The sequence below is a fragment of the Dasypus novemcinctus genome, chromosome 16, assembly GCF_030445035.2.
Source record: "Dasypus novemcinctus isolate mDasNov1 chromosome 16, mDasNov1.1.hap2, whole genome shotgun sequence".
In the NCBI taxonomy this organism is placed as follows: Eukaryota; Metazoa; Chordata; class Mammalia; order Cingulata; family Dasypodidae; genus Dasypus; species Dasypus novemcinctus.
The window spans coordinates 71,798,058-71,814,040 of record NC_080688.1 but is presented as its reverse complement, the minus strand read 5'-3'; the positions used below and the strand labels follow the sequence as shown (position 1 = coordinate 71,814,040).

Here is a 15,983-nt window from a genome sequence, read left to right as displayed (position 1 = left end):
AAAAGAATTTTAAAAAAGAACTACTTCTTTCAAATTTCTTCTATTTTTCACACTAGATATAAATCCAGTTTTCTTGTAATGTGAATGTTTTAATACTCGATATTTATGAGTTACTTCCTCTAGCCCAATTAATTACAAATTCTCATTTCAGAGACTTTGCTGATACATATAATCTTTAATACTAATAGCTACAAAATTTAATATAAATTTGTGATATGAAAAAGTAAGTTTGATTTCTCAGAAGAGATTCTTTTTATTGTGAACCAGTTTTCTTTTGGTATTTTATTAACAAATGAGGATGGGTGTGGGTTTTGTTAACCAAGTAAGGCATATGTCAAAAGGTTTATCCAATCAATATACCCATGAATATATATACATAACAAGCTTATTTTAACTGCACTAAGCAGAAGTCAGGAGAAGGGAATTATGACCTGGAGAATCAGAGAATTTGACGACTTGCAACCTGATCGCACCAGTCCCTTTTCCAGATCAAAAACCTGACGATGGCACATACTACAGCAAGAACGTACTCTCTTGGTTCACGGAGAGGGCTGGGAATCGCGGAAATCATTAAAATGTACAGTGAAGTTTTGTTTGGACTAATCAGTTGATTTAAGATTTCCTTATTTCACAAAAAGAGTGAAAAACGTCTTTCCCTGGGAGTTTAGTGAGCCTTATTCAATTGCTTTGTCAGTTTGCTCATTTTTGAGGTCTCAGATGCACTACAGCAAATGTTCTAGGCATTGTACTGATGCAGAGGCTCGCGCAACCGCACTGCCTGTGCCATTTTACCATTTGTGTAGAAACACAAGCCACCTGCAAAAGATACTTGTTCAATAGGAACTGGAATCTGTGTCTTTTTATTAACAGTGATCTTTGTTTATCTATTTAATAAATAAAAATACCAGTGTTTAAGGCAAAAGAGATAAGCTTTTTGGCTATGTAGACTTATTTTATCTCTGAAATTTGAGACCATATTGACTTTTAGTAGCGTAACAGTTCAAATGTTTTAATGTGAACACAGACGTAAGTGAAATGTGAAGTTTAAAATATTAAAAATATTTTCTCTGCTAGGAAGCCAGACCTGTTAGAGATACTTTATTTTGCTGTTTTGTTTTTTTTTATGGTGGAAGTCTGAGAGGAACCCACCCACCCCGGCCCCCACAGTACTTTGCTATGTATCCAATTGAACAGGGTTAAATTATTCATGAAGATAATCCAATCTACTGTGTAAAAATATAAAGGAAAGCTAAACTTTAAGGACCTCACTGAGTTGAAAATCCTGCAACCTTCTTCGCAATGAACTTCATGTGCTCACGTGCTGCCACTCACTACTCATAAGCAACAAGAGGGAAAGTAATAGTTACTAAAACACTTTATCTTTAAACCAAGGTGACAGGTTTATATTTTATCTGTAAAAAATGTAACATGAATATATTTGACATCTACCTCAGCAAACAAATTAATGCTAATTAAAGATTAATGTGTTGTAATTAGCATTAAAAATGCAATTAAATTGTGAGTAAATGGACCAGGAATAGAAAATTGTTAGACATCTCACTGCCTGGTTTTCATATTATGCCTTTTGTTTTTGCAGCAAATAGAGGAAGCGGGGCGGCAGGCAGCTCCCAGACTGGAGATGCTCTGGGGAAAGCACTTGCTTCGGTGAGGAAATATTGACTTTGGACTCCACATGCACCATTGTAGGAGGGTGAACTTTAATCAGAAGTGGACATTTGGAATTTTAGAAGATGAATGGCAAATAGCTTTGATTTTGGGAAAAATGCAAGATTTATATTCTTGCATAATAAATCATTGGAAAATCTAAGAAGAGAGAGCTCCGAGGCATCTAGTGTATGGAAAATCTGTTCCATCTTGTCTTAGAGTTGTGCTCAGCAGTATTCAGTGATGGATTTGTTGATATTGTTAGGGCCGTTAGGTTCACAAATGTTCTATCTTGATTTCTTATTTCTCTCTGAAGTAATATGGGTGTTCATTGACCAGCTAAGCCTGGCTTTACAAAAGGCGTTATAAAACACTTTGGAAAAGGCATTTGGAGGGTGGGGTGGGAGGAATAACAGTGATTGAGGTCTATGTGGAAATTATCACAAGGACTCAGCTCCTCTTCTTTGCCGGCCCGCTGCCAGGAGGCTACAATTACACATTTCTTGCATGCCCACTAGTGAAAAAATGGCACACGTTATTTGTCTGAGGGAGGACACCAGATATTTTCTCCAGAAGCAGATTTGGGGAGATTCATTGCTCTAACTAATATTTTGTCTCTTCCTTTGGCTTTTTCTTACCATTGGAAGCATAAAATAAGTATGATTTATGTTACAATTATACTCTAAAATAAGTAAAAATTTTTATTTAGTCTGGTCCTTCTAATGCCTGGAATTAAATACCTTCATAATAGTGAAGGAGTTGGACAGAAATGTTTAGAGGGGACACTGTCCAACCTCTTGTCTTGTGTATTAGGAAAGCAAGGCTCAGAGCCTTTGCTGGGCTTGCTCATGACCACGCCACCAGTTAATGGTAGCAAAATGGTTAGAAACAAAGTCTGCTGACCCCTAAGCCAGGGTTTTTCCCACTGTCCCATACCACCTCAATAATTCTTCTTCTAAAAATTAAAGTAGTTGTTAAGTTTTTCATTTTAGAGTATCGGTACTCTTAACTGAGATGAATTGCATTGACTGTGGTTTGAAAAAAATGTTCACTGTTTATTCCTAATGAATGAGGTGTGTGTGTTTTTTTTTTCCCTCCCCACTGTTTTAAGATCTATTCTCCAGATCACACTAACAACAGCTTTTCATCAAACCCTTCAACCCCTGTTGGCTCTCCTCCTTCTCTCTCAGGTACTGTACTTTAAATCCCATTTCATTGTAGTAACAGTGTGTAAGAATTATTTGCTCCTTACATTCTCTGCTCTAGTAGGTGGAAACTCAATCTCTTCAAAATCCCAAAATATGTTTTTCCTATAGACAAATGAGAGAGATAGACTATTATATAAAAGAATGGTCTTTACATCTAAAACTTTTCTTAATAATGAGACAGTTGGATGTTTTTAGAATATACCTGCATACGGAATACTTACTTCTTAAAACTTTCTTTAAAAGAATAGCCAGAAATGGCAACTATGTACAGCAGGGGAAATAGAGATTGGGAGGTGAAGGATTTTCTTCTTTGTCTGTGTTTTATTTATTATTATTATTATTATTGAAATAATGAAAATGCTCTAATAATGATTGAAGTGATGAATGCACAACTATGTGATTATACCAAATACCATTGTTTGTACACTTTGGATGAATTGTATGCTTTATTAATATGCATTATTAAAATTGATTTGTTAAAAAAAAAATCCTTTCTTTGCTCTTCAAAAATGACACCCAACAATAGAATGGTATATTCCAATAAAACATTCCAGATGAAAACAAAACAAAACAGTTTATATAGTCATGGGATGAAATGAAATGTAGACTATTCAAAAGGATCGTTTTCCATGGAAGTTTTTAGACTTTTTGAATTCCCTCTTTAAGGACCATGCCTTTGGAATGTTAGAGAAAAACTATGATTTTGTAACTAGATCGTAAGGTAATTAATTGTGTGAAGTAAAAGAGGATATTTGCCTTTTAAATATAGCAAATTAGCATGACCTGTGCCTTCAAGTTGAATAATTTTAAGACATAGAATTATGTCAGTAAATCATTTCAGTTTTCATAGGTCCGTTTAAGGGCCTCGTTGTCCTCCCAATATAAATGCTTGCAGAGTGCCTGCCTGGTGCATGTCTTTACTCTTTGGAAAGACGACAGGTAGCTTCTAAAAGATCTTTTCTTGAGTAAAGAACTAAGTCACATCCGTACTTAATTGAAACCTGGCTTTATTGTATTTTCAGTGGAGTCACTTGCCTTAAATGTTACTACCTCTTTGAGCCCTACATTGTTTCCTGCTTGCAGCTCACACATGGGCTTTTGTAACCCATGTCCCCAGTAGAGAACAGGAGGTCTCAGCCTGTTACTAAACTTTCAGAAGCGATGGCCATGGCATAGGTGGGACTTCATGTCAGCCTTTTCCAAGGCTCTGTTGACCTGGGAGGGTACAATACAGAAAGAGGGAAAGCTGGATCCTGAAGTCCTTCTATCCAGAGAGACAAAGTTGACATTGGGAATCAGCTGAGATGATAGTAAGAAGATAATGTAACAGCAAGGAAACATTCCCTGGTGTTTTCAGTACAGAAATGGAAAGTAGTATTGTGCTCCTCTGGTTCAGCACATAATGCTAAGCTCTAAGAAGGATCACAAGTGACAGGGTCCAGAACCAGAAAAGGATTGGGCACAAAGGACTTGAGACAACATCAAGCCAAGTACAGTGGGTGATGAGGGAATCTGTGCAAATAGCACTCCCAGTTCCCACTGTAAACAAAAGAGGTCTAATTTCATATGTTTTATGATTGGGGGGGGGGCTGGATGGATATTCTATGGTCTAATAAGTTTTAAGAATAATCAATTTAGTCTAATGCCCTGATTTTACTGATGAGTGTACTGAGGCCCAAGAAAGGGTACGCGACTTGGAGGTTACACCAGTAGTAATGGCGTGAGAATCTGGTGCTCACCATTTTTCCCCTTCACTTATAAGCTAATTGTGGTAGAGGAAAGTTCTGATGCACAAATCATTCAAGAAAACACCACAAATATCCTGACCCATTCTTTAGGTGGAAGGCACAGAAACAAGGCTAGAACATGCCATTTCTTAGTGCCTTGGAAATGCATCAGGGAAGACCATATCTCAGGAGGAAATAATTTCTATAAAGATATATATATGGGGAAAGATTGCCATTTTCATACACACACACCCTCTCCATGTCTCTGTCCAAACCCCCTCTCAGTACCCTTAAAATATCTTGTCTATATGGTGATAGTTTTCCTTCAATAGGAACCCATTTAGCTAAAATTCAGAATCAATTAAATGTTCCTTTTTAGGAGGCAACCTGAGGGAATTCTGAATCTAGGTAACATATACCTATTTTGCATTTAAAATGTTGCCGTTGTCTAAAAATTCTGGTATTGAGAGTTTGCATGTCTATTGATTATTGTGTAAATAAAAAATCAGCACTGTTACTTCTAAAAAAGACCTGTCTAAAGTATTGGTGAGATTGTTTTTGAGGCCATCTAAATCTAATTACTTTTCTCATTTTACTATCAGCAGGCACAGCTGTTTGGTCTAGGAATGGAGGACAGGCCTCATCGTCTCCTAATTATGAAGGACCCTTACACTCCTTGGTATGTCTCCTCTGTATGTCTCAACTCCAGCCATTTGCAGACTATGTTTTTCTTTTGGCCTCTGCTTCACTCTCCAAGATTCTTATTTTCACTAGTAGTAATTTCAGATTAATGGTAAGCACACAGGTTTGATTGGAGGCAGCGCCCTTAGGCTAGGGTCATTCCTGTTTGTAGGTTGTAACCCTGAAACGGGGGAGCCCCAGGGCTCTAAGGATCAAGCGCCCGAGATCCTCAAAGGGTGATGGCCTCCTCCCCATCCTCAGGAAAGATTCCTGTCAAGGATTAAATAACTTTGCTGATACCAGGAAGAGCTGGAATACTTAATAATCCTATATACCTCTGTTTTGCTTTTCAAAATAACAGGTTTATGGGCGTTTTGCTCTTGACCTCTGAAGAAGCCTTCTGTTGTCTATTTCCTCACTCACTTTGGTTCTCATAGGAATCCAGTAATACCCTTGACAGGGAGGCAAGGCCTTCTCGTCTAGTAGGGGATAGCTCAAAGTGTCCACGGGTGGAATTAATATTATAACTCCTCGTGTGATGCTTCAGTGTCTGACACTCTAATCTTTCTCAGTTCATGGTGGATGGGACTGGAAATACGCATGAACAGCACTGCCCTCTGCAATATTTTGTCTCCTGCGAATCAAATGGGGAAGAGTAGCAGGAGGTGGGAGGAACCTTTCAGTCCCTCAGGTTCAGTTTCCCTTTCCTTCCTGCATACTTTTCAGGGAAGAAGACATTTATCTGTCTCACCTAGTGTTGTCAGCAATGGAGGACTTGCTTTCTTCCTTTTTGGCTTACTATTTAAATCAGGGAAAACCTACAAATGAAAACACAAAGGTGGGTTTCCCCTCTTGGCTCCACTCTTCCTTGCTGGAGTGGGTGACTCACCCCCTGTGTAATAAGGCAACCAGGCAGTGAGACAACGTAAGCATTACCCGGCCTGATGAATCTGCAGACCACATCCAAATGATCCATCCTTGTTTAAGGATTTGAGACCCATCCATCAGAACCGGCCCTTGTCCAGCTACAGCCCTGTAAAGACTAGGCTCATACTTGCGAACTTCAACTTCATTTCTCTTCAAATTCTCAACGCTGGAGGGGTGGTTCACAAACAGAACGGCTCTCTTACCATTTCTATGAGACAGAAAGTACAATAGGCACATGTATTATTTCTCTTTATGGTCACGTTTGAAGAAGGAAGTTTATATTATCTTCCCAGTTTTTTTTTTCATAAATGAAGAAGCATAACCTCAAAGAAGTTTAGTACTTTTTCAAGGTTAACTAAATAGCAGTGCTAGGATTCTAGGAAGGTCATTTAACTCCAAAGCCTACCAAATCAAAATGCTCCGTAGCATAGACTAAGTATGTTAGACACACATTCTTCCTTTTGGCGTAGAATAATTAGAAGTTGTTTTTCTCATGCAACAGAGCTGGTGCATCTGTTTGCATAGCCATTGGAAATCAAAAGTGCATTGTAATATGGTGTAGAAAGAGAGGCACTAGATTTGAAGCCCAAAGACCTAGAGTCCAAACCTGGCACAACCATCTCCTGGTAGTGTGACGCTGAGTAATTAATTCACTTAATCTCTCTGAGCCTCAATTTCATGTCTGTATTGAAGGGAAAAGGCGGCCTTCCCTTACTGCTTTGTACGTGTAGAATAAGGAGCTATGGAGGGTGGTGCATTTAAAAGTACACACTGGAAAGTGCTGTATAGATGTTTATTTGATATTTTGATCACTTTTGTTTTTAAAAGAATACACATCTACATGTCCTTTTCATTGCCTAAAACTAGAAAATAGGCCATATCTAGCCCTGAAAAAATAGGATCCTAATGGCTAGATTGACAAAAAGATTGGATGATTTCTAGTTGTATAAGGTAAATTCTTTATAGAGTAGGGACTAATAAATCATTTAGAAACCTGCCCCAATGAACCATTGATTTAAAGTCTCTGTGACTCTTCAGTCTTCAAATCTCAAGACTGAAATTTTGGTTGACAGAAATTTTGTCATTTGGTAACTGTTTTGTGACCTTAATGAAATGCTGTATCATAATATTTGATATGCACACATGCACACACACAAACTGCAAGTGAAAATAGATGGAAAGCAAGAAACACATAAAAAATGGACAGAAGTCAACAACATCTTACAATACGTGTGTATTTACCTGTCCCTGACGTGGTTCTTAGCATGTGTCATATGCCAGGGGGGAGAAGAGGAAATATGCTTTCAAGAAGATAATTTGATTGGGAAACTATACAGTCATCTTTCCATTGTTAATGTTTTTAGCTCTTTAACCAATTCCTGCCAGAACATTCCTTAAATTAGATGAACGTTTTTATTTTCTAAAGTAAATTTAAATTCTCTTTGAAGCTAATGCAATACAGTATAGCATATGTACGTTATAATGTCCCGGAAGATCTGATTGAGATTCCCATTTACTTTACTCATGAAAAATAACACTATAATTATAACAGTAACATTTTTCTCCAGTTTTATAAGAAGGACACTATTTATTTTGATTATTGTTCTAGGAAATAAACTTTAATGAAAACATATATTCAGAAACTCTCATGTGTTCCTACAAATTGTGGTTTATGTCAACTAAACTTTTACTTACATAACCCATGCACATATTTCAAACTAAATCAGATTGTCACATCATTTATTAATCAACAGCAAAGCCGAATTGAAGATCGTTTAGAAAGACTGGATGATGCTATTCATGTGCTCCGGAATCATGCAGTGGGCCCATCCACAGCAATGCCTGGCGGCCATGGGGACATGCACGGAATCATTGGACCTTCTCATAATGGAGCAATGGGTGGTCTGGGCTCAGGGTATGGAACCGGTCTTCTTTCAGCCAACAGACATTCACTCATGGTAAGTGATAAAATGTGTAGATTCTATAGTTATGAGTGTAGACTTAAAATTTCCAGTATCATTCCTACAAATGCAGCCATACAGTTTGTGGTCTTTTGTGTCTGGCTTCTTTTGTTTAGCATGTTTTCAAAGTTTGTTCTTGCCCTATCATATTTCAGAGTTTCCTTCCTTTTTAGGGCCAAATACTGTCATATTGTATGTATGTACCACATTGTGTTTATCCATTCATTAGGGATAGATATTAGGGTTGTTTTTACCCTTTGGCTATTAGGACTAATGCTACTATGAACATTCAGTTACAAAATTTCTTGTAGACACGTGTGTTCCTTTCACTTGGGTATATACCTAGCTGTGGAATTGCTGGGTCTTTGCTGGTGGTTTTAATTATTTATCTTGGTGATTTCTGCTGACAGACCCAACTTATGTTCATATTAGATTGCTGGCATTTCACATATGAAAGAGTTGCATTATATTTATTTTATTAATGCAGCTAAGTCAGTGTCTTTGGGTAGAAATATATTGTGTGTTTGTGTAAATGTGTCAAGTGGAACTGTGTATTTTAATGTATATGGTAGTTTGGCCACTACCTATTTATGAGTAAGTTTTTATCTGAATAATAATATTGAAGTAGATTTGTTCATATTTCAAGTTTTTCCATTACCTCTGGAAAAGATTCTTTTTTTGGATGATTACAAAGAGTCAGAGGCTCTTTGTAACAAAATATTAAATTTGACGAATAGTGAGGTGTCCCACATGGGTGGAGAATTTGGCTCGACCACTGATTCTCTGCACTTTTCCTTAAAAACTCCTGCCTTGTCAGCACACACCTTCGTGTCTTATTTTGTACCATATAGGCTCTTAAAAAGATGCTTGGATGAAAGTCTAGATTCCATTATTACTGTTTAAAGGCAATTCCCAAAGGAGAAATCAAAATAAGTTATCACACAGTTCTTTAAGTTCTTGTTCAATAGTATTCTTCCGTCCCCTTTCAGTTTCTCTGAATAAAAGACTAACATGAAGAGAACCTTCCTGAGTGGTGTATTATTGGAACCTGCAACTGATTTGAAACCAAAAATGCTGGTTTATAAATAGAAACAATGAACTCACTTCTAAAATGTGGAAAGACATTTTTGAATGCCAAAGCTAAATCTTTTTTTTTCCCCCTTTTTTTCTTTTCCTTGACCTCTACCCTAAAAAATCATCTTGGAGTTAAAATTGTTTGTCTGTTCATGGCAGTTGCTAAGAGTTTACAAAAGAAAAGCCTAGATTTTAATTTAGCTTGGCCTCAGGTAATGTGTTAAATACACTTGGGATGCGTATAATATGAGATTTTAGTTTGTACAACTTTTTTTTTAAACTACAATGTTTAAACAATACTGCTTTTAATTAAGGAATCTGGCTTTATTAAAAACAAGATCTGTGACTTATAACCGTTACTGAATATCTGCTCTCAATCAAGAGAAAAATAGTTTAATTTCTGTAGCTGTGTTCGTTTTGCATATGTTAAACGGATGCAACATGCACCCAGGGCGTTGCTTCAGAGATAGTTTTTTCCATAAATATGTAACATTTGCTCTTAAATACCAGATGTAGGTTAAGTGGTTCTTTAAAATATTAAACTATACATAGATGTATTTGGGAACTATTTGACCTTTGAATCCTCGTTGAGAGTAATTCCGAGGCTGGGTGGGAAGAAGAGACTAGAATCCTTTTAGGAATTAGGCTTGCGAGATAGACTGGCACAGGTGGAGGGGCAGGAGAGAGAATAGAGCAATAGAAAAAGAGACATCAAAGGCCAATGCAGTACAGAAATGGAATCGATTTGGTGTTGTTGTTTTTTTTTTAAAGCAATAGAGCTGCTAATTTTGCTGATGAGGAAAAGTTCCCATTCACTACCCTGAAGACATTTATAATCCAATCAAGGATCCTCAGGACCAACCAGATAACAGCATAACTCCGAAGATGGGGCAAAGATATGGCAGAAAGACAACCTGCCACCCTTTAAGACTAATGGGGGATTGCAGTCTTCGTGTTGTCTCCTTGAAAACATTTAGCCGCTCCACAGAACCTGAGATCCTCAGGCCTAAAAGCTAACATGTGCAAAAGAGATTGGGTTGGCATTACTTTCTTTGCGCAAGCTAGTATGAATTGTAAAACAAAAACATAAGAACAAAGGAAATAGCTTTTGAATTTAGTCAGTCTGAAGTTAGCCTTTGACCATTTGATACATTCCACAATAAAAAGGAAGTTGAAGAGGGAGGGAAAAAAAAAAAAACCTCACCGCCTTCCCCCCCCAACAACAAAAAAATTCTAGGAGGACACTGGTAATGTTTTCCATATTTGAATTTTAATACATGAAACAGACTATAAAACTTTGGCCAGCTGCAGTAAATAAAGTAGCAGTGGGAGGTATGCACCGGAAACTTGGGCAGAGTGCACTAGTGGGAGCCGCTTTCCAACTACACACCTTCATTTGTTGTTCTGTAGTGGAAGCAAGTTGCAGTAACTTGAGACCCATCCCAGGCCTGGTTTTGTTTTTAGCAAATCTCCTTTAAAACTTTCCTTCATAATTCTTTCTGATTAAAGAATAGACAGCTTTGAATCCTCTTGACCTCTGTGCTCCTCTTGTTTCCTCTCTCCCTGCCTTCCAAAAATCAAAACAAAATGGCTTGATAACTTGGAAGCCGATAGAAGCATTTCTTTCTGCTGCAGCTTGAAATTGTGGTGGGGAAAACTGTGGTTCTGCCTCGGCTATTATGTTATCTCATTTAATTGCTAACATATTGTACTTAGCTTTGGATTCATAAAATGTTTTCCTTGGAGTTCTGAAGTAGGTCTTCGGTGATTTACTAAGCATTAGTATAATGAAAGAGATTTTTGTCACAGCAGCGTGGTTCGTAACCCTGGAGTGAGCGCTGCACACTTGTGGGCTCTCTCGATTATATTATTTGGCCGTGCTTCTCTCCTGCTCCAAACCCTTCGCAGGCTTTGGTTTATCTACTAGGTAAGGATCAATTCCTTAGTCCAGCATTTAAGACCCATTACCATTTATCAGGAACCTTATGTTTAGTTATTTCAACGTGCAAAAACATATCTGGCAAGGCCAGTGTATGCATATTACTAGAATTTGCCCCGAACTTTTACGTTAGGTACTTCTATATCTATCTGGCTTGGGCTGCCCTACCTGCTCCTCTCTGTCCATCCAATTCCCACCATTTCTCAAAGGTCTGACTCAAAATCTGCCTCTTCCAGGAAGCCTTCCCCTCCTACCCCCACCCATAATAGTCATTTTAGTCTCTACTCTCGTAACACGCTGACTCATACCATTGCTTGTGTGTTGTTCTTACCTAGCTAAGAATCTTTTGGAGGTGTGACTTTTGCCGTGCCAATTTGTGAATTTCTTGGGTACCATGTAGTACATTTTTGTTTCCTTCCCAGTAAGTCATCAGTTGAGAGGGGAAAAAGGAAACTAACATTTTCTGGGTGCCCTGCAAGTTGGCAGCCCCTCTGCTAGATGTTCCATATACATCATCTCAAGTCATCTTCACAAGAGTGCCAGGAGGATGATCCCTGTGGCCATTTTAGGTGAGGGTAATTTGAAGTTTAGGAGGCTCAGCATCCAGTTAGTCTCATCGTGTAGCTAGATTTAAAACTTGGCTACACCAACTCCAAATCCCATGCTTTTTTTACTACCATGGTACTTCTCAGAGATTATCTCTAAGTATACCTTTGGAGGGCTGAATTTAGGTGCTAAGGGCTTAGGGTTTTCGAATCTTGTACTTGGGGAAAGAAGTTTTCAACTATCTCATGGCTAAGTTCCCAGTGCAGCTTTCTTTTCAAATGGCGAGGTAAAGAACTTTTCCTCCAAGTTGGTAACATGCGCAGATTAAAACCTGCATTGTCTAAATATTTTTTTTTTAAGATTTATTTTTTATTTATTTCTCTCCCCTCCCCTGCCCCGCCCCCCCATTGCCTGCTCTCTGTGTCCATTCGCTGTGTTCTTCTGTGTCCGCCTGTATTCTTGTCAGCGGCACCAGGAATCTGTGTCTCTTTTTGTTGCATCATCTTGCTGCATCAGCTCTCCGTGTGTGCGGTGCCACTCCTGGGCAGGCTGCACTTTTTTCTCTGGGCAGCTCTCCTTAACAGGGTGCATTCCTTGTGCATGGGGCTCCCCTACGTGGGGGACACCCCTGCGTGGCATGACACTCCTTGAGCACATCAGCACTGCCCATGGACCAGCTCATCACATGGGTCAGCAGGCCCTGGGTTTGAACCCTGGACCTCCCATGTGGTAGGCGGACTCTATCCATTAAGCCAAATTCGCTTCCTCTCTAAATATTTATTCTTAAATCAATATGTTTATGCTAAGTGGTAAGAGGTGTGAGCTCTCCTTATTAGGGCCCTTAAAGTGATAAATTATTAAATTATTTTTCTGACCATAACCACCCACTTTTCTAATAGAATCAAAGCAGAAATCTCTGACTGTGAGAAGAAACAAGCTGGGATGTCACTAGCCTAGTTAGTAACTCTTACCCAGATATAATCCCCTCTGTGCCTCAGATTTCCCCATGGTTAATCCTGATATTAAACCATTAGATTTCTTATAAATTATTGAAATGGCAATTTTCTGAATCTAATCCTCTCTGTTATTCATTCAGTATTCAGATCCACAGATGAGGCCTGAAAAGAAAGCAATTCAGATGGCCTAATCTGCTATTTTAACTGAATAAGAACAAAACTCACATCAAAAATGTCTTCATATGACTCTGGATATGTTTCTGATTACTTGTCAGTAGAATCAGCAATTATGGGATTATTTCTCTAAAAATCTTCTATACTATGAATATATATTAGTGTAGTTCCCAAATATTTTTGCTAAAAGTCCATTTATTCATTACAAAAACACTTATCAAGTCTTAGACATACTCCCTGCTCTCAAGGGGCTCAGTCTAATAAGAAAGGACACATATTTAAAAACAGATTGCTGTATCCTGGTGTAGGAGGCCCCGTAAGAGAGCAGGGGACCCAGCTCAGCTCTCCAGGAGGGAAGGATTTCATCATTGCTTGGTAGAGGAACACTGATCTCCTGAAAGAAACTGCTCTGGTTGCCTTAGTGGTGGAGGAGCCCTGTTAAATTCACCGCCATAACTGTCCTCCTTAGCATCCCTTGCAACCCTGGCTAGAACCCCTAGGTAGGGGTATGGAACACAATTCTAAAACCACTTTTAAAAGCTAATCTTAGCTCAGTTTCCCTCTTTGCAAATAACTTTTTTTTTTTTTTTTGCTTTACTTTGCATTAAATAGAATTAATCAGAAGAATATTCATTAGGTGAAGAGACAACTTTTTTTTAACTGACCTTCAACAAACTTGTATTACTTAGGGTGGCATAGTGCAAACAGCATAATTAGTTTTGCTTTTCTTGTTCTTAAGACTTAGAAACACTGACTTCTAGACTCTGAAAGCACTGCAGAAATCATTTTGTCCAGTGCCCTTATTTTACAGCTGAAGAGTGAGGCCCCAAAAGGGGAAGTGAGCCATCTGAGGATGCTCGCTGATTAATGGTGGAAGTAGGAGTAGAACCCGGACAACAGCAAATAGACTGGCCCTCTCCAGCATAAACCACACCATTCAGTCTAACCCAATAGTGTAACGGTTTCAGAAATGTGACTGTGGTATCCAAAACCACTCTGCTCCTCTGACTTAACCAATCAAACCCAAGAAATTTCTTTAGTTGATCCACAGAGGCATCGTCATCTTCAGTCTTGCTCCTCTTGGGCTTTCATAGGTTTTGAGTCTATGAAGTTCCTTGTTGTTGGAGCATATGGTTCATTCCTAAGCATTTATTAGACATAGGCTCACAAGGACCTTAGATGCCTTCTCTGTCCAAATCCCCCTACAGATTCCCCCTCAGGCTGTCAGTAAGCCCGAGCTGGCCTCCTGCCTCCAAGGATGAGTAGCCCTATTTTATCAAGGCTACTTTTTTTTTCCAAGGATGCATGTGAAATCTCAAACTGAACACAGTGCTCAAGGTATAATCACAATGGACTGGGCCGGAACTCTCACCTCCCTGATTGAATGCACTATATCTTCATTAAGATCACCTAGCAAGATTCTATTAGTTATTTTGATGGTTTCATCATCCTGCTGACACATAGTGAACTTGTAATCAGCAGAAACTCAAAAGTTGCATGTCTCTCAGCCTATCCATTTTTATTGTACCTGTATAGAACTTTACATAGCCCCTTTGAGTTTCATATGGCAACCTTTTTTTAAAAAAAGATTTATTTATTTATCCTCCCCCCATTGTCTGTTCTCTGTATCTATTTGCTGCATCTTCTTTGTCCGCTTCTGTTGTCAGCAGCACCAGGAATCTGTGTTTCTTTTTTGTTGCATCATCTTGCTGTGTCAGCTCTCCGTGTGTGCAGCGTCATTCTTGGACAGGCTGCACTTTCTTTCGCGCTGGGCGGCTCTCCTTACGGGGCGCACTCCTTGCACGTGGGGCTCTCCTATGCGGGGACACCCCTGCGTGGCAGGGCACTCCTTGCGTGCATCAGCACTGCACATGGGCCAGCTCCACACGGGTCAAGGAGGCCCGGGGTTTGAACTGCGGACCTCCCATGTGGTAGACGGACGCCCTAACCACTGGGCCAAGTCCACCACATCATATGGTAACCTTTATGCAATCTGTGGCCAGCCTGAAGGTCTATATTAGGTCCCAGTTCAATCACATACCTCTGCCAACTCTGGCATGGGCAGATTTGAGTGGTATCATTTATGCCCTCATCAAAGCCATTAATAAAACTCTTGACCTGGAGAGGACATGGGAGAAAAGGCCATGAGGCTCGAGACTGCTGAGCTTCTCACTACTCATACATTGCCCCCTGCTTTCTGGGTTTCATAATTCAACCAGTAATGGCCACCTAATTTTACTGTCGTGCAGTCCACCTTTTCTCATGTTGTCCAAGCCACCATCATGAGAGGCGAGGTGAGCAGCATTCCCACTAATGAGGAAATGAGGTTTATCTGGAAAGACTTGTTCTTGGTGAGTTTGAGAGGGCATCATCTCTGTTCCTAAGATCTTTGAAGCTCTCTTTTAAATATCCTGTTATAGAATTTTTCCCAGGATCTTACTCAACATCGTCGTTCTGTAGCTTTATACTGTTTTATTTTTCAATTAGGTCACTTGCCTATCGCTAGTGTTCTACCATCTCTCTTAATCTCCATGGTTATCACATATTTTGGAGAGTAGATTAGCAACCTCAGCTGAAAAAATTAATATCAATATCATATTTTATTTTACAAAAACTTAAAGAAAGGGCTTAAAAAAGAAATTCTCTTAACCATGGATTTGTTAAAATAGCTTTAGGATCCCTGAGATAACCATTTGATATTTCTGCATTAGTTTGAACAAAAGTCAAAGGCTTTGATGGGAATAGCAGTTCAAGCTCATAAGCTCTATTCAATAACCTCTAAAACAAGTGGTTAGGATATTGTGCTTACAGTAGAGTTCAAAGTACGGTTATCCCCTCCTCTCATCCAATACCTGTTATATTCAAATTCAAGCCTATGACCTAGAAACAAGACAATCAAAACCCAAAGTACCCCCTGCTTGCCATGCTTCAAGGACAAACAAATCCTAGTTCTCTTTTTTTTTTTGCCCCTCAAGTATTTGCTTAGCATCCGGAAAACCTGAACTTTAAATACTGGTTGCCTTTCCACTTTTGAATTATATAAAAAATATTTAAAACAGACCTTATGACCTCATCATGTATTTACTGTGTTTTCTTCGTAAATAACTGAGGAGAAAGCAGGTACA

At 38.9% G+C, this 15,983-nt stretch overlaps 1 protein-coding gene across 23 annotated transcripts in view; it reads left to right on the top strand.

Annotated features, from left to right (window-relative positions):
- TCF4 (transcription factor 4) overlaps positions 1 to 15,983 on the top strand; it is a 348,268-nt gene that overhangs the window by 315,206 nt on the left and 17,079 nt on the right. For all 23 annotated transcript variants that reach the window (XM_023589219.3, XM_058277770.2, XM_004459850.5 and 20 more), the window contains 4 exons: positions 1,598 to 1,665; positions 2,777 to 2,855; positions 5,203 to 5,279; positions 7,963 to 8,166. In XM_023589219.3, coding sequence (XP_023444987.1) covers positions 1,598 to 1,665; positions 2,777 to 2,855; positions 5,203 to 5,279; positions 7,963 to 8,166 — 428 coding nt within the window. The remainder of the gene's footprint in view (positions 1 to 1,597; positions 1,666 to 2,776; positions 2,856 to 5,202; positions 5,280 to 7,962; positions 8,167 to 15,983) is intronic.